Below are 20732 nucleotides of genomic sequence, written 5' to 3' on the forward strand. Positions count from 1 at the left end.
TTTCACTGTGCACTGTATGTAAGATACTGATTTGGTTGTTCAGTGAAGATTTCGGAACTGTTCGACCCCATTCCGTCACGGACCGCAGCTCATCGTGAAAGGCACGTTTTTTTGGCATCGTAGCCCATTCCTTTCGAAAGCTCGCTCTGACTCATTACCTGTCTTTGCAGTGATCTTGTTCGTCGTGCTGATTTGGTGTGCTTGTGGTATATCCATGATTGATCATCATTGGTGGTGTATTTTGTTTGACATCTCGTATCAGATCTGGGTATGCAAAGTACAAATATGCCTTCCAACCATGGCCTTACCGTGTAAACGCCATACGCCCTCCTACGCTCATGGAGCGTTCTACTTCTTCTTGCCCTGCGCCTCCGAGTCGCTCAGCTCCCTGATAAACACCTTGATAACACCATCCGGCACATCGTCCACGCCGTCCTCAAACCCTGGACTCACACCGACAGCCATGAACTTCCCGTCGGCAGAGAACTCAATCGTCTGCACGCTGGCAGGGAACTTCTGATACTGCCGTATCCTACGCTTGGCAACCGCGTCCCACAGCGCGACCACGCCATCACCACCTCCCGTCGCAAATGTGCCGTGCACGGGGTGGTACGCCAGCGCATTGACAGGGTAGACGACATCCTGGCCGTCGACGTTCTGGCGATGGCACTTGAACGCGTACTTGCGCGACTGGCTCTCGTCGCTGGGATCGAACCACTCCACCGCAACGCGGCCCTCGATGCTCGAGCTCGAGTACCCGGCGTCGTTGGGCATGCACGAGACCGCGCGCGTCATGTATTTCATCGAGGATTCTCGCCGCTGCCAGGGCTCGACAGGGACGACGGCGCCACCGCCTTGCTGGGCGGCGTGGGACAGCGCAGGCAGTTCGTAGATATTGACAGCGCGGCTGGCCATGGCAACGACGAGCTTGGAGGCCGAGGCGGAGAGGGAGAAAGGCTTGGAGGGTAGGGTGACGACGGAAAATTCGCCGGGGGTCGAGAGATCGTGGAGGTGCAGGGTGGAATCCCATGATGCCGAGATCAATAGGTTGTGTGTGGCGGAGTACAGGATGTTGCGGACACCCTGAGAGTGGGTTGAGAGGACTGTTTGCGCCCCGGATGAGAGGTCAATTCTTATGTTTTGTCAGTTTGGAATTGAGATGTGATGTATAGGCCATTGTACCTTCGCACCTCCCAGTCTAGTCCTGCGGTGAAAGCCTCATTATCGTCGCGACCAAAGCACACGTCTAGGACCGGTGCTCGGTGCTCGAACTTCTGCAGCAGCTTGCCGCCAGGCTCGCCATGTGTGTCGTAGAGGTAGACATGTCTGTCCCACGACGAGACTAACAGTCGCGTCGGCGTGCGCGGTGAGAATTTGACGGAGGATATGGGCTCGGTGGGGTTTTGCGCGAGCTCAAACTGGCTGGACATGTTGGCGATGTTTGCGACGAGTTGCTGGTGTTTGGAAAGCTTGAGGTGCAGCTCACCCGCAAAACACCGCTGACTAAGCCACCATAGGGCTGATGGCCCCACTATACTTTGAAGCTTCCAGAGGCTTTTGTTCTTGTGATGCAACACCACCATGCCGTTCGCTCAGCTGGTCATAGGGTCGCCGGGCTCGGGAAAGTCGACCTACTGCGATGGAATGCAGCAGTTCATGGGCGCTATCGAACGCAAATGCTCGGTCGTCAATCTCGACCCCGCCAACGATCATTGCTCGTATGAGCCGGCCGTAGATGTACGAGATCTGGTGACGATAGACGAGATTATGGAGCAGGAGTCGCTGGGACCAAACGGCGGTATTTTGTATGCACTAGAGGAACTGGAGCACAACTTTGACTGGCTAGAGGAAGGGTTGAAGGAGCTCGGAGGTCCGCACGCCACCGTCTGAACATGCTGGAGCGATGCTGAGAAGTTGCAGATGATTATGTTCTATTTGACTGCCCTGGACAAGTCGAGCTCTTCACATCGCACTCGTCGTTGCGCAACATCTTCTTCCGCCTCCAAAAACTTGGGTATCGAGTATTTGTCCACCACTCAATGCATGTAGCAACCGGCTGACCAGAACTAGCTTGTCGTCGTACACTTGACCGATTCCATCATCCTCTCACGGCCGTCTCTGTATGTATCTTCATTACTCCTCGCCCTGCGCAGCATGCTGCAGATGGATCTACCACACCTGAACGTCCTCACCAAGATCGATAACTTGAAAAACTATCCAAATCTACCCTTCAACCTCGACTTTTATACCGAGGTACAGGACCTCCACTACCTTCTACCACACTTGAACCGTGAACAGAACTCAGGTATACCAGGACCCACCCAGGCGGACGCCCGTGATGACATGGACCTGGACGACGAGGAGCCTACATCCAAGTACTCCGCACTGAACAAAGCGATCGTGGAGCTTGTCGAAGAATTCGCGCTTGTCGGCTTCGAGACACTGGCTGTCGAAGATAAGAAGAGCATGATGACCCTGTTGCGAGCAATAGATCGCGCTGGTGGCTATGCACTTGGTGGAATCGAAGGCGCAAATGAGACGGTATGGTCGATGGCCATGCAACAAGATGCTGTAACGATGGATGCGCGCGACGTACAAGAGAGATGGCTGGACAGAAGAGACGAGCTTGACGAACTAGAGAGGAAAGCGTGGGAGAATGAGACTAAAGATATGCGCGATCGTCCAGAAGCTGAAATGCCGCCTGCCCCTAGAGCCCCTCAGCAATCCACAGCGAAGAAGGCAGACGACGAGGATGACGAGATGGACGATCTGGATGAGATGAAGGAATTCATGGAGAAGCAGAAGAAAGACGGCGGCATCAAAATCGTCAAGAAATGAGCAGAGACGAATTTACCAGAGCCTAAAGTACCGCCTGCGAAATGATGCTGCGTTGACACTGCAGTTTGCTCAGGAGGCGAGATTTATTACCTGCCCGACCAAGGCTACAGACTGTAGTGATTGCCATAATGTGGTGCAGTAGCTGAGACACAAAAGAGCAGGCAGCAAGCCCCACATGCATCACCGCCTGGGCGGGGTAGCGTCACACGCGTCGCGTGAGTGAAGGGGTGCAGGGTGCGCGCTTCACAGCCATAGAAGTTATAGACTTACAACAACATTGTCAACTGACATGTCACGCCCTCTTGGTTCTTGGTGTTACTGTACATTTCATGTTGAAGCGTAAGATCTCAGACTATGACGCGTCTGACTCGTCGATCTTTGGTGATGTCCCAGCGCGGAACAAACGCCTCTTCCGACCCAAGCACAGCGTCAAACAGCAGTGGGCGCCGCAACCACAGAGCAATATGAGTGAGCTGCTAGACTTTGTTCTGCAGCACGAGGAAGCGTTTAAAAAGTGCGCACATTTTTTATCTTGTTCGGAATGTACTGACACGTGCAAGTCAGCATCGCCTTGCCTCGCTGTATGCGGACTTCCGACAGCAGCTCGAGATAAACCCAGATGGCTACCATGCCAACATCGCAGCCTGGACGAAAGCGCTGGCTGATGCTGCGCGAGCAGGTGTCATCCCTTCGCAGGGTACTACGCGCGATCTCTTGAATATACGGACCGCAGACGACCTTGCGCGAGCGCTGCAGCATCCACAGTATGGCAAACCCACGTGCCTACCTGCTGTGTTTCACGAGGCGGTGCAGAAGAAGGAGATGATGCCACTTAAAGACTTCATGGGCTCAAATGCCAGCATATACAAGACGTCTTGGGTGCCGACGCCGTGGTCTGCGCTGCAGTGGAGTCTGCGAACAGTCGGTGTGCTAGGCAAGGCTGCTCCGCCAGATAAGCTCGCAGTGAGGAACTATGTCGTGCTGAAGAACATCGAGGTAGCCGGCGACGAGATCTTGAAGAAGATGAAGGAGCACACATCGACCGCCGACCGGGTCCTGTCACGACGAAACTTCCTCGAACGCTTCTCGCACACGCTCAACCCCGCCGCGCCGCTGACGAACAACGATCTCAATATCATGCTGGTCTACCTAGCTCGAGACAAGCAGGCGATATCCTACGATGCACAAACCATCAAATTCAAGCCTGAGCACGAAACGCAGGTCCTCCCTATCACTGAAGAAGACGCCGCCATTGCAGGACTGCGCGACACACTCGCAAACATCAACGCTCAGATTCCCCCGCTCATGGAGAAGATCGCGTCTGCCGACGCCGCAGCTCGCGAAGCGGTCGCCGCAAAGCAGATGGTGCGCGCCAAAGCCGCTCTGCGGTCGAAGAAGCTCGCCGAAACAGCACTCGCACAGCGCTCGGACGTAGCTCTGCAGCTCGAAGGCGTGTACTCGCGACTACAGCAAGCAGCCGACCAAGTCGAGATCGTAGAGGCAATGCGCGCTGGCGCCGCGGCCCTGAAGGGCTTGAATGAGAAGGTTGGCGGCGCAGAGGGCGTACAAGGTGTTGTCGATGCTGTCAATGAGCAGATGGCTACTACAGAGGAGATCACGAACATCATCAATGAGACGGATACTGTCGATGAGGTGGACATTGAAGATGAATTTGAGGCGCTCGAGCGGGTCGAGAAAGAGAAGAAAGACCGGGAGGAAGCTGCGAAGACAGCCGCAAGACTCGCAGAGCTCGAGGAGGTGGAGAGGAAGCAGAAGGAGCAACAGGCGAAGGAAGCAGCTGCTGCAAAAGAGAAGCAGTCTGACGATGATGTAGTCGAGGAGAAGGTCGAACAGGCGTCACAGGGTATTGCGAACATCTCATTCCTACAGGAGGACGAGAAGACAGCAGATTCAGAGCGTACGCCTGCATATGCTTGAGACGCGGCGCTTCTACGAAGTTATTTCTTCATCTTTTTGATTTCGCATAGCATTGGCGTCAGGCATTTACGATACTACATAGACATTGGTGCGAGTCGCAAATACATATCACACAACCTCCAGTCCCTCTCCAGTCATAAAGTACATCTTCCTCTCGACCCATCCGTGCCCCCAAAATCCTCCCGTCGGCTGTAAGGGAGCCGTGACGCCATCTATGCCCATCCACGCACTAACCCCCATCCAGCGCCACCCGCCAAGACCACGAACCTCAACTCACCACAGCCGCAACGACACCAACCCCAAGCTCTCCGCAACCCCCCAACGCCCCCGCGGAACCCCCAATTGGCCTTCACCGACCTCCTCACGCCACAATGTCCGCCCCGCGCGCCCTCCGCGCGCTCGCCCGCCCCGCCGCCTGCCTCCGCGCCCCCGCCGCCCGCGCCTTCACACCGCCCAGCGCGCGCGCTTTCTCGCACTCTGTCGCCCGCAGGGGCGGCGGCCACGAACACCACTACGACCCGCCGTCGGGCTGGCTGTTCGGCGTCAAGCCTGGCGAGGAGTACAAGAAGGAGGGGTGGGAGACGGCGACGTTCTATGTGTTTATTCCGCTGATGGTGGTGTTTATCGGCGTGTATGCGTTTAAGCCTGATACGAGGTAAGCTATTCTGAATATACGAGGAATTGGGGGTGGGGAGTGGGGCTGAGAGACGAGGAGGGTGATGGGACGGGGCGAGAGAGACTGCGAGGAGAGACGACGAGCAGCGGCTGACGAACAATAGCATTCAGACCTGGGCCCTCGAGGAGGCACGCAGGCGGCTTGAAGCTGAAGGCATCCTGGCCGATCCGGATGTTAAGAAGGACTAGCTCGGTCGACGCATGGATGCCGAGCGAGTCGAGTGGCGTACGTGACGCTGGGAGCGGATGTTGGAAACAGCGGAACGGCTGCAGCACTGAACTGTATATATCCGGATCATGACAGTGGTGAATTTTCTTTTGTCGCGTGGGCTCCATAGAGGAGGATGTGCTATCGCAATGCATCGAGTCTTACTTCACAGTTTTGTGCCTTTGCGCGCCGGTTTGCGTGTAGCATAAGCTACCACATCAGTGCTACTAGGACTGTCGATCGCCCGGCGTTCTCGACAATCCTCCCGAAGCACCCAAATTACTCGTTGCCGGGCAATTCTAGGAGTAGATCGAAGCTGTAGGGCATGTCACGGCCCCCGACCTCCATCAGCATCAGTACAACCGTCTTGCTATACCTTAAGGTATTTTTGCAGTGGCAGAAATGCTTGATAGACTATCAGGGCGTGGTTCGCATGCCGGCGTTGAGCTCAGTATTGTTGATGGAACGCGGAGCAGGGCAAGAGTACACAGAACAGACCAGCTTAGTTACTGGAGAAGTGGATTTGGATTGAAGATAAACGTGATGATCCTTGTGGCTTCTACCGTTGCACTACGTGCTTGTTGTGCCGGTCAGGCTCAACTCAATATCAGATTAAAATATGTACAGAAGATAGCATGATGCAGGCCTCCACCCATGTCGGGTACCCAAACGAATCCAACTTGCCAAGTGCTACGCCTCGTTGCAGACCGCAGTCAGTTTCACGGCTTCGAAGTCGGTGAGACCATAGGCGAGTCAGCCGCATCACGTCGCCGCGAGGGCCCCCCAACGAATGGATTGGTCAGTCTGGGATTCACCAGATCACTTGCACTGGAGGCGTTACCGGAACGCATCACTTGGTGCCGTGCCCTTTGGACTATCAGATCTTCGAGCTCGCTGCCGTGGTGAGATGCAGTGCTGTTGGGGGGCATCGGTATTGACCTGTACGATCTGGTCATGGGTGGGTTTAGACCGAATCTTGTTTCCCCTGTTGCACAGAGGTACTGGACCTGCAAGTCGCTATGGACGATTGCCTCGTTCTTGACGACGTTAAACGTGCGATCTCGGGCTGTGATGCGATCGTTGCTCAGCTCAAATCGATCGCTGTCTATCACCGTGAGCTGCTGCCAGCGATATCTGATCTTCACTGCGATGTCTTTCGGTAGCATCTTGAAGTCATCTCGCCTGAGTTCTGTTTGATTTTTCATGGACCCTGCGTGGAAGTCGATAAGGAACCTCTCGGCTTTGGTGTGGTTACCCATACTGTCGCTCAGGTATTTAAACGGCCGTGGGTCCACCGGCTTTCGGTCTGCAGATCTGCAGATACCATTATCCAAACAGCACATGTAGTAGGTGCTGTAAACTTTGAGGATACGGTTCTGTAGGTCAGGCATTCGCAGCATGTCGCCAATGTGCCACGCTTTTGCAAAGTTGAGAAGAGGCTCATCGCCGAGGGCCAGTTCCTGGAGATGACCAGGTGCGCTGAGGGACATCAGTCCAAATGTGCTGGCAGACTGTAGGTGTCCGATGACGATGGCGAAGACAGCAGGGTCGGCGTTAACAATTCTGCAGCCTGGTACGAGGAGACTGTTCAAACTCGGATTCGAGTCGAGTACAGACTGTGGAACTTTTGTAGTCTGTGCATCGATGGATCTACCAACTTGGATGTTGAGGCCGTCTGTGGCTGCCCTGTTCATCTGTCAGTTTATCTGTTGTTATGGCCAACGGCCAATCGTACTCTGCATCATTGGACAAAAGGCTCGTAAGCTCCTGCTTGTTAGCAAAAATCGAGCCTAGGTGCAGCATTGTAGCAGGAGCCGAGCAGATGGAAACGCAGCTCCCCATATGTTAGGAAGGAGTGAGTTAGAAGTGACATTTGTCATGCGTGAACAAGATAAGAATTAGGAGTTTTGGGTTTGAAGGGAGGAGTGCACCAAGCTATTTGATGTATGTTCTCTTCAGCAAAATCATGCCGTTCATTCGAAATATTTGTTTGGATTGTGTGCTTGAAGGGTAAAGATCAAGCGCGTCAGGACTTGCAGATGATGCGACGAGGTTCCACCCTGTTCGCTCTTCTGCCACGTATTGTCTTCACAAAACATTCGCGAGATGACTCTCAGCGTCATGGGTCGTCGCTACCGTTCCTGAAAACACCCTGTGATGTGCAAGATCCATGATCTTACACATTGAGCGTTCCAGAGTAGCGCAGGAATGCAGTCCGCAACTTGCTCATGGCAGTCACCGCATCCTTTGACTGTCTTGCGTAGTAGTTGTGAGGCCGATATCGAAGATACATTTCGAGAGTGGCGAGGATGGATTGTGTTCAGAAGGTACGTTGAAGGTCGAAGACAGACGGGTGCGAATCGGGCCGACTGTTTCTAGCGTTCCGCGACACCAAAGGCCCTGAATCTCTATGTACCTCACGCATCTCCAAGTGACTCACAGTCAACGTGCATCATCAATGTCATTATTGGGGTTAGGCAGACCGGCTCTGCACCGGATCTGTCTAGCTGGCCAGCTTTCCAGATCTACGCCTCTGCGATTAAGCGCAAATGTGCGTAGCCAACACAGCTCACAGAAACCACCACGACGCTTCGGACAACGATCAGAGCGCAAATCGCCAGTCCAACAGATCAGGGAAGAACAGGTGGAGATAATACCGCCCACTGCGGGGAGATTCTCAGACTCCCCATCAGGCAATCAATATTCGGAAACTGATCACGACGAGTTTGAACCGCCCAATGATCCCTGGCCCAAAGTACGAGTCCAATATCTCCGGCCAGCAATCTGGTCACTCACCGTCAGTGCTGGCATCTTTTCTGGATTAGCGTACTACCAGGCCAAGAAGGATATAGAGCAGGCGAAGAAGGCAACATGGTTTCAAGCACCGCAATGGGGGTTAAACCCACAATCACGTGCTGGACCTCCCAGCGCGACTGAGCTCGCAACTCGCTGGTGGACAGAGCTGAACCCCATCTCGAAAGTCAGTTGGGGCATCATTGGGGCAAACAGTGCTGTCCATCTCACCAGCTTCCTGGTGCCTCGATACTGGGATCTGCTGTGGCATGTTCCTGCACGAAATGTCAATTACACAAACTTCACGTCAATGTTCGTACACTCTGGGCCCATGCATCTTGCAGTCAATATGTATGCAACCTACAACTTCATGCTGCCGGTGGGGTATTCGAACCTGTTCGAGGGCAATGGGCCGCACGTTGGAGCGTTTTTCCTTGCTACCGGCGTGCTATCTGGATACGCGCAGCACCTGACTACTATGTTCGCTAAGAACAAGCGTCTCATTCCGGAAATATTCATCAGAGGTGGTGGAGCCAGCGGTGCTCTGTTTGGCATTCTCGGCGCTTTCTGTATGGAGTACCCGACTGCTCAGCTCGGAATACTGTTCCTGCCTTTCAAATTCGAAGCGCAATACTTCTTCCCCGCTGTTATGCTGTTCGATCTTATTGGGGTAGTCCGCGGATACTCCTTTGTCAACTTTGGTCACGCTGTAAGTCATCTCGTAATGCTCAATGTCCAAGATCGTTAACCCAATCAGGCCCACTTGTCCGGCGCGCTCATCGGTGTGGGCTACTCCTATTTCAACGGCAAAGACAATCTGTGGAAGCCGATGGTGGGTTTCTGGAGACGCCGTATGCAGAACGCGCAGTAGTGCTTCATCTGCGATCTTAGCTCCCGGTCCCCACAATAATTGCATACTAGCGACCCGTGGTAAACAAACATGACCCCTTGACAACGAAACCCGTGGTACTGGGTGTCACCGCTGCGAACTGTTGTGTGTAGACGCACGTTCCCGAGCCCAACGCGCTGGCTGGAGTGCACCGGCCAGTCGCAAGCGACGTGGACTAGATGCCGCAAGGGTCAACCATGGTCGACGGTGCTCACCGACTCCCAACCTTGGTCGCAATGTAAATCAGACACAGATTATTCCCTCAAACATTTCCCTACTCTCATATATTCTGCATTCCCCTGCTGCCCTGCACATCCCTTCATATCATCACAACTATACCCTGTTTTCAGCCAATCTCCACGCCCCGTCCTTACACGCACCAGTACCCTCTGAACATACCCAAGGACCCCCACCACTCCTCATAATACTACACACAAACAAACCCAACGACCTGTAGCTAGCACGAGGGCGCAATGGTCTTCCCATCACCAGCCCCATTCATGATGATGGCTTCTGCCGATTACTCGCCGTACCCCATGCACACACCACAAGACTCGGCACCACGGCGAAGACACAACTGCTCAGAGTCACCAAGTCCCCCCAAGACCGAGAGCAACGGGCCAAGTACGTCCCACCAAGAGCGCAAAACCAAACGCGCATCCAAGCCGAAGCCTGTGGAAAGGGTTGATAGTGGTTTCGAAGAGGCGTCGGAGACCTCTAGTATCACGTTCACCCAGGATGTGGAGAGGAGATTGGCGCTGCGGCAGTTTATGCATCGGCGGTATCATGAGCTCGATGGTGACAGTGATGATGAAGAGGGAGGCGAAAATGATGATGACGATGTGGGAGACTTGGGGCGGAGGGCGAGAGACAGTATCGATATGAATATTGGCAGAGCATTCGTCTGGGAGGACAAAGAGATAAGGGCGAAAAGGAATCGCAAGAGTAGACCCTCAAGGGCAAGGAAATTAAGGAAGTGGATCAAGAAACTGCTCTATTCTGATTAGAATGGCAACGTCTGGTCGAGGGAGATGGGCACACGTTGGTGGGCTGAGTCGGATCTGATACATCTCGCCATGTATGCCGACTAGGCCATAATCATGATATGAACGATGTTACGATGACTTACGAGATACATATTACTTTACAAATTTTTGGAAGATCCCGCACCTCAGTGTGGTCCTGCATCTCGGCACCGCTCCACATTGTTCACCTTAACCCGCCGTGCTTGATCCACACATCACCACGCGGCTCACCACCGCGAGGCTCCTCAAAAGTGTGAGTTCAGCTTTGGGCGGTTCGTAACCATCTCTGCAGCAAACACCTTTGCTAGTTGCCCCACTGTGCCATCGAAGGTCGCAGCCTTTTCGTTGCCCGGAACTTTCAAAGTCCGACAGGCCAAGACCTTCATCTGCTTCTCGCAAGAGGTGCAGTACCATCGACTGACTTTCTCAGAGCCCAGCTTCTTGACACAGCGCGTGTGGAATACACCGCCAAATTCACACCTCCGATACGAGCAACTTACAAAGTCCTTACCGAACTCTTTGTTCATGTCACGAACGTGAGGTAACACCTCGACTTGGCAATAACATAGAGTCCTGGAACCCTTGAGACCGGAGTGCTTACCCTGAATGTTCTGGAGAATCTTTGAAGTGAGTGGACGCCCAATAGATACGTCTTTGGCCAGACGACGCTCGAATTCCAGCTCTGTCTGCATGAGCGGACCGCATCCGTAGCCATTTAGAGATTCGAAGTGCTCGCGTAGAAGACGAGTAGGCATGGTAGTAGGATCCGGCTGGTCAGGACTGCTGTTGCGATCCAAGAGATACGAAACAAGATCCTCGTCGACGAGCATGAGTCTACCTTTGGTGATGTCATGCTGCTCGTACATGGCTAGTAGCCTCTTGCCGTGAGCCTGGTTGTACGGTCCTGAGGTATACAGTTCCTTGCCAGGATGCATCAGGTAGCATTGGATTAGCAAAGGATCTCCACAATCACAGCCTAGAATGTATGATCAGTGCATGCATCTCTTCGAAAAGCACAGTACTTACGAGGCTCATGGAATGGACAGTCAAGTACACCATGGCTCTCGAAAAGGCAGGATGACCCAGGTGAGCAGGCCTCGAGAGACTGAAGCAGCGGGCTAGTCAACCGGTCGACAATAAAAGCACTAGAGAAACGCGCCCAGTGATTATGCTTCCCATGAGTCGTGTGTAGTATGGTCGGCGGTGTCAACTCGATCGGGAACCCAGGATCGTTGTTCTGCTTCGCTACAAGTCCAGTATCCGTATTATCTTTGTCGCCGTCGGCCAGATCTCTCGAAAGAGAGCTAGAGCGTAGCGGAGACACATCTTCCATAGCATGAGACGTATATTTGGCCAAAGGAGCATCAAGCAAAGTCTCACGGAAGACTTGCTCCGTCACCCCAAGGCCAACGGGGTCTACCGCTGTAGGATTGGCTGTCTCCTCGGGGATACTGACCTTTTTAGCTTTGCGCTTAGCCTCACGCTGAGCCTTCTTTGCCTTCTTCTGAGAAACTACCGGGTGCGCGTCTCGAGTGTCATGATTCGGTGAGATCGCACCTTCTGGACCTTGAAGACCAACGTTCTCATGTTCCATAGGAAGCTGCACGGCAGGTGCACTGGATCTTGCTGCGACACGCTTGAGCGGCTCCACGCGCTCATGTGGAGCAGCAGACACCTCTTCATGTTCTGTGGCACGCTCGGCCATAGAGCCTTGGGTCAAGGCTTCAGAACTTCCCCACGTCGACTTACTCATGGGTCTGGTCTCGCTTGATGCGAAAGGCTTCTCTGATAGTGCTGAATGAGATAGATGCTCCTCCTCTGACGTCCGCAGATGTTTCTTGGAAGATGATTGCCTTGTCACGCCGCGCCGTAACCACCCACGGTTAGTCATACCAGCAGGAATCTGGTTTTCTTTGTTTTCGACCACCTTCAGCTGTAAGACAGCAGGCTTTCTCATGGCCTGCTTTGGGGCGAGCGGTAATAAGGGCGTGTGATAGGGCTCGATGACCTTCTGTCCGAGACCGTCATCTCCGCTGATACGGGTGTGGACGCGCAGTAGATGGCGTTGATCGGGACCTTTGACGGAAGGTAGAACAGGTAACGAGGGAATCGTAGGCTCGCATCTCGGCAAAAAGTCAGTATCAGGTCGAATTTGATGTGGAAAGGGAGCATACTCGTATGGTATAGCAGGCTCACCTACAAGCGAATCAAGGCCACTGGAGTCGCTATTCGAGGCCGTAATACGCTCGCCTGTTTTCCAGTCTTTGTCGGTATACCGGTCTTCGACAATGTTATATGCGGCTTTGCTGGTGTAGCGTAAATAGCCTGCACGGCGCATCTGAACTTCCATCATGTCTTTCTTGACAAGTACCAAGTCTTCGACAACAGCGCTTTTGAAAGTCTCGACCAAGTTCTCAAAGATGGTCAGATCCTTACCTTGTAACCCGCGATTCTTAACGTTGCGCTTAACAAGTTCAGTAATGCGAAACGTAGCAAGGACTCTCTCCATCTCTCCGTCAAAGTCGACTTCCACGTCTGGAATCTTGGCAAATCTTTTGAGATCACGATGGCTCGAAAGATTGTAGACGTTTGCGTTGTAGCGCAGTTGTTCTTCAATCAGCTGCAGTTCCTCGAGATTGGCAGGACTCGTGCTTTCACCGCCAGAGACACCCTCAGCAGAGTGGAGAACCGATTCGACGTATCTTATCTCGTCCTGCGTGACGACTTTCACTCTGTTTGCAGCACGAGCCAACGACTTGGCGTCTTTTCGATCACGTTTTGAGATCGGCGTCTCGTCTGGCGCAAGACTATCTGCTCCATTGTCGCAAGCGGTTGGGTGCAAGTCATAAGAATGGCTTCTTCTAATGTCGTCAGGTTCTACAGGTGGGATAGTCCAGTCTGCTTCACCGCAGCTTTCGTAGATCTTCCGCAACTGGATGACAAGCTCATGGTGCCGCTTGTAGTGCCTGATTTGAGCTACGTCAGGGTGATCCAAAAACCAAAGCTGACGGGAAAAAGGTCAACTTACGCTTCATCGATAGTGGTGCAGTAGTTGCACATGTGAGCGCGATTACGCATGAACATTGCCTGCGAGATTAGTGTATGCTTGGTGTAGAGGCGACAGATACGAATTACCTGATGGAAGCGGTGACATGGCTCACTATGCGTACCGAAGCAGCTGGCTCGAGCTCCAGGGTGGGAGAGGGGCCGTTCACAGAAACCGCAATGGTGTTGCAGAGCCTGGCTATCTTCCCAGCGGAAGAGCAGGCTGTTGACCATGTTTGACAAGCTATAGCCGTTGAGAAGATTGTGGCTAAAGGGAAGGCTGTGGGCTGGTGAGGCTGTCTTAGTTGCAGAGCGGACGCGGAAAAGCTTTGTATATAGAGGGCCAGGCTGAGGCAGCGATCTCGCAGCGAGCAGTGGAAGTGAAAGGCCAAATTTGGACAAGGCTGTCGTAATTGTGGGGCACGGACAAGTGGCAGGGTTCACTGATGCCTACCTAGGCTCAGCACCTCTGGATCACGTAAGTGGAAGGAGCGACTTTGCACTATCGAGAGGGGAAAAACAAGCCTTAAGTACAGGAGGACATCGGGGCGTGAAAAGAGCGCCTACGAGTTGTTATGAGCTCTCGTCTTTTACAATTTCACCTTTGGTACTTACGCGACGACAGGTCGCCGCGACTAGGTAACACCTCGCAGTTGCTCGCAGATGCAGTGCTCAAGCACCAGCAGAACGCGGAATAACAAAGTCCAAGAATGTGCAGACAGTCAACAGTCAATAGGCTGCTGTCTCTATGCATCAGTCACGACGCGAGCGCCTGCCCACACATAAGGGTAGTTGCGTTGATACCAATTCACACTGGTGCCGTTAGCGGGATCTCGGCTATACTTGCCTTAAGCTACTTACAAGGTCTTGCGACCTGCAATGCGAGGTACTGTCGCCCAGGATCCTCCTAGCGTAATGTTGTGTTTCCCATCGAAGAAGTCCGCTGTGTAGCCTGGGTACAGCTTCATCGGCTCGAAGCCATCATGCTTCTCTAGCACAGTACTGGTCCATTCCCAAACACCACCCAGATCTGATTGGCCGCAGAGCTTATTGCCCTTTTCGACTACAGAGACAGGATGCCAGTGTTTGAAACCCACATTCGTCCCTTCGAGATCGATGAAGAGATCGTGCGGATTAGGAGTGTGACCAGTAGCTGCGCTAGAGTCGCCATTCGACAAAGGCTTGGATGGTGGTGTCTCATCTACACCGTTGTTGATGAGGTGTCTGCTATTAGTTAGTCATCCGTGCGGCTATCCATGTTTGAAAGTGCCTACCCGTTCACCGCCGGAATTGTGTTACCCAAAGCTTGAAGCTCCTTGTTCTTCGACGTTTCAACATAACTGTAAATGCTTCGTGCTTCCTCCATCGTGGGAATGCGTCCACCCATCCACTGCGCACAGCCGGCGACCTCATCGTAAGAAGCAACAACAGGCCAATCAAGCGCGTACATGAGCGGCACCATGCCATATACTGTCTTCACATACTTTCCATCAGTGGCGTTCACCACTGAGCCATTGGTGTTGTTTTGGAGGCCATTTATGACACTGTCTCTCTTGTTTACCGCACGTGTAGTTTCACTGAGATCCCTTCCCTCGCACCAAGATGCAGGGATGGCCGTACTTCCGGTCTTTGTGAGGTAGGCTCCGTACTCACCATTCGTGATTGGGCGTGCCCTGGCACGGAACGACTTTACTTTAGCCGAGCGTACAGGCTTCTCATTATCCCAGCCGAAATAGCGCTTGGTGGTTGAGTCGCTGTCTGGATCATCCAAACCAATACTGATTTCTGTTTCAGGAATGTTGAACCATTCATTCTTGACAGCGTTCGCTGCAGATCGCTTTGCGAGAGCGGCAAAATCCGGAACAGTGGTTCCAGGAGGAGGAAGAACTTTGTCACTTTGTACAAGCATGTACAAAAGGGTTTCAAGATGCATAGCCTCATGTTCGAAACCAAGCCACATTGCGCGTGCTACTTGGGGATTGTTAACCACTGCCCCGGATGTATAGAGAGTCTCTGCTCTCTCACGAATCGCTTGCTGATGGGTCAGGATTTCATCAAGATGTGGCCAGGTATCAGGAATCTCAGAATGCACGTGGCATTTTTCTGGGTCGTCTACATCCGGATCGATGCCACGCTCGAAGATTTGCTGAAAGTAGGCAGGATCCGTAGCTTTGCCATCGGTGGCTCTTGCCATGTGAATGTCGAGGAAGGTAGGGATGTGACCTAGGTAGAAGATGCAGGCATTGCGGAGATTGATCGGTTTCGAGAGCAGCTCGTCTTCGGGGATCATTTGGCGGGTGACGGCGTCCCAGGCTTTCCACAGCTCGCGCCACTCAACAAGAGATGGTACTGGCTGTGCAGCATACACGCTAGGCTTCGTGGGAAAGAAGACAGCGGGTTTCGAGACGAAGTGTAACCCTGAAATGTAATGAGTAGCTGGACTCGGGACAGCACAGGAGTATGGGTCTTACCGTAATCACCTCTGTCATTGGACCAGACTGCGTTCTCAGCAAGGCGAGCGCCCTCCCACAGTTCCAATATCTCTTCACGGCTATACTTATAGCTCTCTTCGATCCGGATCCGCTCGCCCTTCATGACCTCAACACCTTCGACAATGACATCCTTCAATGGTGCAACGAATGCGTGATGGCGCCCGGCTTCCTCATCGAATTCTCCAATGACCTCCCACTCCCCAATGTTAAATACTTCGCTGCCCATGAGCTTATTCGCGTGCTTCAAGCCGTTCAGAATGAATTCGTGTGTCACGTTCTGCCCATCGTTGTAGGCATGATATACACGACTTGAATTCTTGCAAGAGTCGATACCGATGAGCATGGTGTCACCAGGCTTGATAGCATCGCAAAATCCGGCAAGGAACGGTGCTGCTTCGTGTCGCTTGAAGTTACCCAGACTGGAGCCGAGCCACAGAACAGTCTTTGGCTTATCTCTGACACTGGAGGACTTCAGCCACTCCAATGCATGGTCGTATGTTCCATGTAGGCCAAAGCACTTCACGTGCTTGTAACCATCTACCAATCAGGTCAGTTTAGGTACTTTTAGGCCAAGATCCTGACGTTCCCTGCATCTCGTGTGATACGGGAGTGGGGTCAAGGAGTGGGTCTGGACGTTTGACATGCACCCTCTCTGCGAGTTCGCGGATGTCCGACGATCTCCCAACAATTTTCATGTCCGGATATGTCGTCTATCTTCTAAGCGAAGGAATTTACTTACCAGTTGGTATCTCAGAGAACGTTCTCTTTAGCTCTGGCAAAGAGAGGTCAACCGCGTAGTATTCTACATCTTTTCCGAGACGGTCAATGGCTTGCAAAAGGATATTGACCTTTCGCAGATTTCTAAGTTTGGTCAGAATTCGCTGAAGCGTACTTCTCAGCCACCAAAGCTTGGGCATATGCTACATACCCACTGCCAAGCTCAACCAGGACAGAGCCTGATTGGATCCTGCGCGCAATCTGTTCGGCATAGGTTTCCAAAACCTCGATCTCAGCATTGGTCAGGTAGTACCTATATGTAACGTCAGATGGAAGTAATCTAGTAGATCCTGGCATGACATACTCCTCAAGGTAAGTGATTTTCTCGAATAGTCGCAACCCAGCCTGTGACGGTCAGCCACGGAAAACAACGATTAATAGGTATATATACCTCATCATACAGCAACAGAGTAGGGAGCCTCTTCTCGCCGCCGTTCTCTGGCTTGAGGCCTTTCTTGATATCTGCCACCATGTCAAAGTCGGTAGAACCGACGCGAATGTCAATGATCTCCGTCTTCCGAACCATGGTCTCGTAGATTTGCCAATGCGGTTTAGTTGGTACGGTACAGGGGCCGATGTCTCAGCTCTGCTCTTGGGCGGTGATTGCGTGATAACTACTTATATTATGTGGTGAGGTACCAGGTACATACAGGAAGCTAGATCGTTTCACTGTTGTGTACCGGATGATGGCGGGGCCTGGCTTTGATTGGCAAATCGAACGCAGCTGGTGCCGTCACAGGTCAGGTACGGGATCCTTAGTGCGTCCAATGCATGTAGCACTCTTTTTGGAATAACAAATCAGCGAACTTGGTGTACTCACGGTTGGCAACGGTACGAATGATGCGCTGACACTGTCGTAGATGCCACATATGAATACTCGTCATCTTTGCTAATGTCATCAAAGGCTGCGCCGGTTCGTCGCCGGGACCACAAGGTCCAGGCGGCGGCATGGTGGAACCACATTGGTGATGTAATGACGACGTTAGACTTCGGAAGAAGTGGAAACAGTCGTTAAAACAACCTTAACCCCACATCTGAAGATCTCGGCCCAGGAACACACCACACACGACAAGAAGCATGATCATGGCCGAAGCCGTCGAAAACCGCCATTTCTCCCCGAGTCCCGAATCCCGAGCGTGCACTTGTATACTTAAACTGCTTAGTGCGGGGTCGACGGATGGGTACATAAACGCTGGAAAATGACGCGCAGGTGGTAAGCCGGGAGCTCCACGACTTGCGAGTAGCTGCGTTGCCGGCGCAAACAAGTCCTTGACCGTAAAGTAATCAAAAGGGATGGAGCCTGCGGACGCATGACGTGAGGCTCGCCACATTCAAACCCGTCTGGAATGAGACCACTGCTGCGCAGCTGCGTTGGTAATCAATTCACGTACCGACCCCGGATCCCGCAGAATCAAATGCCAGAGTCCATTGCACGTTCCACCTGCAGCAGAGTTCCCCTGGGCGGGTATTGTAAGCGCTTCCGCTTCGAAGCGCGTCCACGTGCCAGTGCGGAACGATGGCGCTCCGTTTTGTGCATTGCCGGTCGTTCGACTGTCAACAACAGCAAGCAAAAAAGTTCATATGCAGTAATTATACGGTTCTACGTGCTCTGAATCACTTGGAAAAGATCGCAATAATCGCCCCATTGGCTGCCTGAAGACCAACCTTGGGCTATCAAGTTGCAGGTGGGCTTTTCGCTAACCACACGACGCTTGACTGCACTCAGGTTGATCCGTCAGCGACCAGTGATTAGTATTGTCAGATCGATTACTTCGTGTTGTCGCTGATGTTCAGTAAAGCTCCGTGGATCCGCAGCCCCCTCAGTCCTGGGCTCTCATTCCTTAGGCGTTCGAGAATGTTCGCCAGCCTAGCTCAACGACGTTCGAAGGGCAGCCGCATCAATGACCTTTCTGGAACTCGCGCATTCGGTACATCCCATTGTTTGGTGGCGTTGATAAAGCGTTCCTTATTGACGTCTGCACCCCTTGCGAGTCGTCTCTCCACATTCCTTCAGGCGATACCTGGGCTTGGACAATCAAAGCAAAGTGAGCAATAGTTACTGATTGGTAAAAGCCCACCGACCCTGTCTGCATTGTGGCGAGCTGCTGGCCTGACTGTGAGGAGTTCGTACGTTTGGTAACGCTGCGTTGAACGACATGTTACAGGTAGGGTTGACGCCACTGGCGTCCACTTTATTGTCTGACAAGCAGCCGTTCCCGGGTTTGCGCCACGACACGGACGCTAGAACAAAGAACACGCCCTTTGCATCCAGTCTGCACGATTGTAGGAGATGACTACAATCCATCATTGATGGGGTTGGGTATGCTGAGTAGGTATTGCTTGTCAGACCTGCGTTTTGATGAGACATGAATCATATTTCACACTGGAATTGGGCAACCATCAGAATGGTATACATTTCCTCTGTATTGATCTTTGTAGCAGATGTGATCGTCACAAGTGTCTCGAAACGGAATTCCTTTCAACCAGGAACAACAGCTATTACCCGCGGCTACCATTCAACATGCGAAGCGCCACGGCACTTCCCCGCATTTCCAAAATCGATGGCCCCTTGTGCTTGGAGGAGCTTGAATGGTGAAACGCTAACAGAATCAAGCCTGTTGATGAATAGACCATAAAGCATCTTACGCCACTGCATTCGGCTCTCTTACCGTGCTTATCATTGTTGCGCCTGATCATGGCGAGCATCGTCCACTTTAGGATGATCAAAGAGCAGTGTCGAGCAGTAAGAAAGGCTAGATGTTGTTAAGCGATACTCTATTGCCACAGGCCATTACTTCTTATCAAAGGGGTATTGCTTGGCTTACAGGTTCTGGCTCCTACCACGCTTCTGGCCGTCATACTTCCAAGCAGCTCCTCCACTGCTGGCTTATAACCCTATCGAAGCCTGGGAACGATCGACCACTTGGCCTGCAGACTTGACTCCACTGTTCAAGCTTGTATTGCATATCAGCAGACTGAGTTTTGTATCCACCATGCATGTCGAGGCATATCAGCTCCCGCCTCAATATGGGATGATGTACGATGGTCTTTCGTACAGCCCATACAACCAAGAGATTCCGAACACTCTCCCTTACGATCTGATCAGGCTTCATCAGGAGAAGAACGTTCTATCGATGGGACTTGCAGACTGTGTCACGTATCTGAAAGCCCTGCGCGAGAAGCGAGTCAAGAATGCTTGTCAACTCGACAATAAGACGGCTCTTCCACCGAGAAAACGGAAGAAGTTGCAACAGATCAAAAGACATCTAGACAGCGAGATCAGGGACCGAGAGAGAAACGAACAAGGCTTCTTCAACAACCTACAGGCCTGTGAGACCAACATCATCCTTGCGAATATGAAAGCATACCATCTAGCCAACGCATCGTCCGTTCAATCGGAGATTACCTCGACACCGACTTTGTATACACCTACTCTTGGCTCATACTCAAGTTCAGATGCCACAGATCTGACCTGGAATGGCTGGGCAGACGAAACCGCAGTCTCGCCATTCCAGAAGGAGAGCAGCAACACCTATTTCATGGATGATCTCGCTCCGGATGTTTGTAATGAAAGCCTTAGGTGCGACTCTGCTATGGCGAAGGATGTTAGACGACCTCCCCCACTCTCTCGAGACGTAGTGGAGCTTCCAAACTCTCTTCCGGTGCCACCGAACACGGCACAGTCACAGATCAGGCGATCGTCCATACTTAGTCCCGAAGCAGCCGTCTTTCAACCCCCCAACTGCTCCCATGTCGTTCGACAGGACGGCTGTTGCATGCCGGAATACCAACAGCGCAGCATGTCAAGCGCAACCGCAGTCACCAAAGCTGAAGAGCTGCTACAAAAGAGACGATGCACTGCTGCAGAGATATACCCGGTATTGCAACGTATTTCGAATGCTGTTCAGCCATCTTTGCAGCATCTGCCGGGACAGATGTGGTGCAATTCGACCCCGCAAACGAAACCACAAAAGGATGCAGCGGTGCAGATGAATAGGCAAAGGACCAATTCGCTTTGATGGAAAGCAAAGGCGAGACAGGCATGACGGCAG

At 52.6% G+C, this 20732-nt stretch overlaps 9 protein-coding genes across 9 annotated transcripts; 5 read left to right on the plus strand and 4 right to left on the minus strand.

The window, feature by feature from the left end:
* Positions 1 to 37: 37 nt before the first annotated feature.
* C7974DRAFT_368367 (mitotic checkpoint protein BUB3) lies at positions 38 to 1446 on the minus strand. Its single transcript, XM_046139893.1, has 2 exons — positions 1183 to 1446; positions 38 to 1132 (listed from the first exon to the last, which is right to left on the minus strand). The coding sequence occupies exons 1-2, from the start codon at positions 1428 to 1430 to the stop codon at positions 349 to 351; spliced, it is 1032 nt and encodes a 343-aa protein (XP_045992258.1). The 5' UTR covers positions 1431 to 1446; the 3' UTR covers positions 38 to 348.
* Positions 1447 to 1496: 50 nt separating this feature from the next.
* Positions 1497 to 3091, plus strand: C7974DRAFT_404653 (uncharacterized protein). The gene is made up of 3 exons (XM_046142964.1): positions 1497 to 1870; positions 1921 to 2021; positions 2071 to 3091. The coding sequence occupies exons 1-3, from the start codon at positions 1582 to 1584 to the stop codon at positions 2836 to 2838; spliced, it is 1158 nt and encodes a 385-aa protein (XP_045992259.1). The 5' UTR covers positions 1497 to 1581; the 3' UTR covers positions 2839 to 3091.
* On the plus strand, positions 3092 to 4966 carry C7974DRAFT_404656 (Snf7-domain-containing protein). Its single transcript, XM_046142965.1, has 2 exons — positions 3092 to 3352; positions 3399 to 4966. The coding sequence occupies exons 1-2, from the start codon at positions 3168 to 3170 to the stop codon at positions 4774 to 4776; spliced, it is 1563 nt and encodes a 520-aa protein (XP_045992260.1). The 5' UTR covers positions 3092 to 3167; the 3' UTR covers positions 4777 to 4966.
* A 95-nt stretch (positions 4967 to 5061) lies between these two features.
* On the plus strand, positions 5062 to 5938 carry C7974DRAFT_72307 (ESSS subunit of NADH:ubiquinone oxidoreductase-domain-containing protein). Its single transcript, XM_046147145.1, has 2 exons — positions 5062 to 5431; positions 5556 to 5938. The coding sequence occupies exons 1-2, from the start codon at positions 5148 to 5150 to the stop codon at positions 5638 to 5640; spliced, it is 369 nt and encodes a 122-aa protein (XP_045992261.1). The 5' UTR covers positions 5062 to 5147; the 3' UTR covers positions 5641 to 5938.
* Positions 5939 to 6281: 343 nt separating this feature from the next.
* Positions 6282 to 7963, minus strand: C7974DRAFT_368373 (uncharacterized protein). Its single transcript, XM_046139894.1, has 2 exons — positions 7395 to 7963; positions 6282 to 7345 (listed from the first exon to the last, which is right to left on the minus strand). Exons 1-2 carry the CDS (start codon positions 7499 to 7501, stop codon positions 6379 to 6381), a joined length of 1074 nt encoding a protein of 357 aa, XP_045992262.1. The 5' UTR covers positions 7502 to 7963; the 3' UTR covers positions 6282 to 6378.
* A 116-nt stretch (positions 7964 to 8079) lies between these two features.
* Positions 8080 to 9569, plus strand: C7974DRAFT_72349 (uncharacterized protein). The gene is made up of 2 exons (XM_046147146.1): positions 8080 to 9161; positions 9210 to 9569. The coding sequence occupies exons 1-2, from the start codon at positions 8118 to 8120 to the stop codon at positions 9321 to 9323; spliced, it is 1158 nt and encodes a 385-aa protein (XP_045992263.1). The 5' UTR covers positions 8080 to 8117; the 3' UTR covers positions 9324 to 9569.
* Positions 9570 to 10475: 906 nt separating this feature from the next.
* On the minus strand, positions 10476 to 13814 carry C7974DRAFT_72385 (uncharacterized protein). The gene is made up of 5 exons (XM_046147147.1): positions 13502 to 13814; positions 13395 to 13453; positions 12541 to 13332; positions 11393 to 12489; positions 10476 to 11342 (listed from the first exon to the last, which is right to left on the minus strand). The coding sequence occupies exons 1-5, from the start codon at positions 13643 to 13645 to the stop codon at positions 10612 to 10614; spliced, it is 2823 nt and encodes a 940-aa protein (XP_045992264.1). The 5' UTR covers positions 13646 to 13814; the 3' UTR covers positions 10476 to 10611.
* A 343-nt stretch (positions 13815 to 14157) lies between these two features.
* Positions 14158 to 17206, minus strand: C7974DRAFT_321248 (C-type lectin protein; the record flags this gene model as incomplete). The annotated part of the gene is made up of 8 exons (XM_046138798.1): positions 14158 to 14224; positions 14273 to 14635; positions 14686 to 15829; positions 15883 to 16440; positions 16643 to 16764; positions 16832 to 16933; positions 16985 to 17025; positions 17072 to 17206. 8 exons carry the CDS (start codon positions 17204 to 17206, stop codon positions 14158 to 14160), a joined length of 2532 nt encoding a protein of 843 aa, XP_045992265.1.
* A 2155-nt stretch (positions 17207 to 19361) lies between these two features.
* C7974DRAFT_72398 (uncharacterized protein) lies at positions 19362 to 20727 on the plus strand. Its single transcript, XM_046147148.1, has one exon. The coding sequence runs from the start codon at positions 19674 to 19676 to the stop codon at positions 20697 to 20699; it is 1026 nt and encodes a 341-aa protein (XP_045992266.1). The 5' UTR covers positions 19362 to 19673; the 3' UTR covers positions 20700 to 20727.
* Positions 20728 to 20732: the final 5 nt, after the last annotated feature.

This window comes from Boeremia exigua (genome assembly GCF_020726555.1).
Source record: "Boeremia exigua strain MPI-SDFR-AT-0100 chromosome Unknown C7974scaffold_13, whole genome shotgun sequence".
Classification (NCBI taxonomy): Eukaryota; Fungi; Ascomycota; class Dothideomycetes; order Pleosporales; family Didymellaceae; genus Boeremia; species Boeremia exigua.

Excerpts from the sequence above, each read along its gene's own strand:
- C7974DRAFT_368367 (XM_046139893.1), bottom strand. The coding sequence starts at position 1,430 with ATGTCCAGCCAGTTTGAGCTCGCGCAAAACCCCACCGAGCCCATATCC. Across the intron at positions 1,133-1,182 it reads CTAGACTGGGAGGTGCGAAG|AATTGACCTCTCATCCGGGG; the intron begins GTACAATGGCCT and ends ACAAAACATAAG.
- C7974DRAFT_404653 (XM_046142964.1), top strand. The coding sequence starts at position 1,582 with ATGCCGTTCGCTCAGCTGGTCATAGGGTCGCCGGGCTCGGGAAAGTCG. Across the intron at positions 1,871-1,920 it reads AGGGTTGAAGGAGCTCGGAG|ATGATTATGTTCTATTTGAC; the intron begins GTCCGCACGCCA and ends GAGAAGTTGCAG. Across the intron at positions 2,022-2,070 it reads TCCAAAAACTTGGGTATCGA|CTTGTCGTCGTACACTTGAC; the intron begins GTATTTGTCCAC and ends GACCAGAACTAG.
- C7974DRAFT_404656 (XM_046142965.1), top strand. The coding sequence starts at position 3,168 with ATGTTGAAGCGTAAGATCTCAGACTATGACGCGTCTGACTCGTCGATC. Across the intron at positions 3,353-3,398 it reads CACGAGGAAGCGTTTAAAAA|TCAGCATCGCCTTGCCTCGC; the intron begins GTGCGCACATTT and ends GACACGTGCAAG.
- C7974DRAFT_72307 (XM_046147145.1), top strand. The coding sequence starts at position 5,148 with ATGTCCGCCCCGCGCGCCCTCCGCGCGCTCGCCCGCCCCGCCGCCTGC. Across the intron at positions 5,432-5,555 it reads GCGTTTAAGCCTGATACGAG|CATTCAGACCTGGGCCCTCG; the intron begins GTAAGCTATTCT and ends GACGAACAATAG.
- C7974DRAFT_368373 (XM_046139894.1), bottom strand. The coding sequence starts at position 7,501 with ATGGGGAGCTGCGTTTCCATCTGCTCGGCTCCTGCTACAATGCTGCAC. Across the intron at positions 7,346-7,394 it reads CTTTTGTCCAATGATGCAGA|GGCAGCCACAGACGGCCTCA; the intron begins GTACGATTGGCC and ends ACAGATGAACAG.
- C7974DRAFT_72349 (XM_046147146.1), top strand. The coding sequence starts at position 8,118 with ATGTCATTATTGGGGTTAGGCAGACCGGCTCTGCACCGGATCTGTCTA. Across the intron at positions 9,162-9,209 it reads TTGTCAACTTTGGTCACGCT|GCCCACTTGTCCGGCGCGCT; the intron begins GTAAGTCATCTC and ends TAACCCAATCAG.
- C7974DRAFT_72385 (XM_046147147.1), bottom strand. The coding sequence starts at position 13,645 with ATGGTCAACAGCCTGCTCTTCCGCTGGGAAGATAGCCAGGCTCTGCAA. Across the intron at positions 13,333-13,394 it reads TGCACCACTATCGATGAAGC|GCACTACAAGCGGCACCATG; the intron begins GTAAGTTGACCT and ends AGCTCAAATCAG. Across the intron at positions 12,490-12,540 it reads GAGCCTGCTATACCATACGA|ATGCGAGCCTACGATTCCCT; the intron begins GTATGCTCCCTT and ends CTTTTTGCCGAG.
- C7974DRAFT_72398 (XM_046147148.1), top strand. The coding sequence starts at position 19,674 with ATGCATGTCGAGGCATATCAGCTCCCGCCTCAATATGGGATGATGTAC.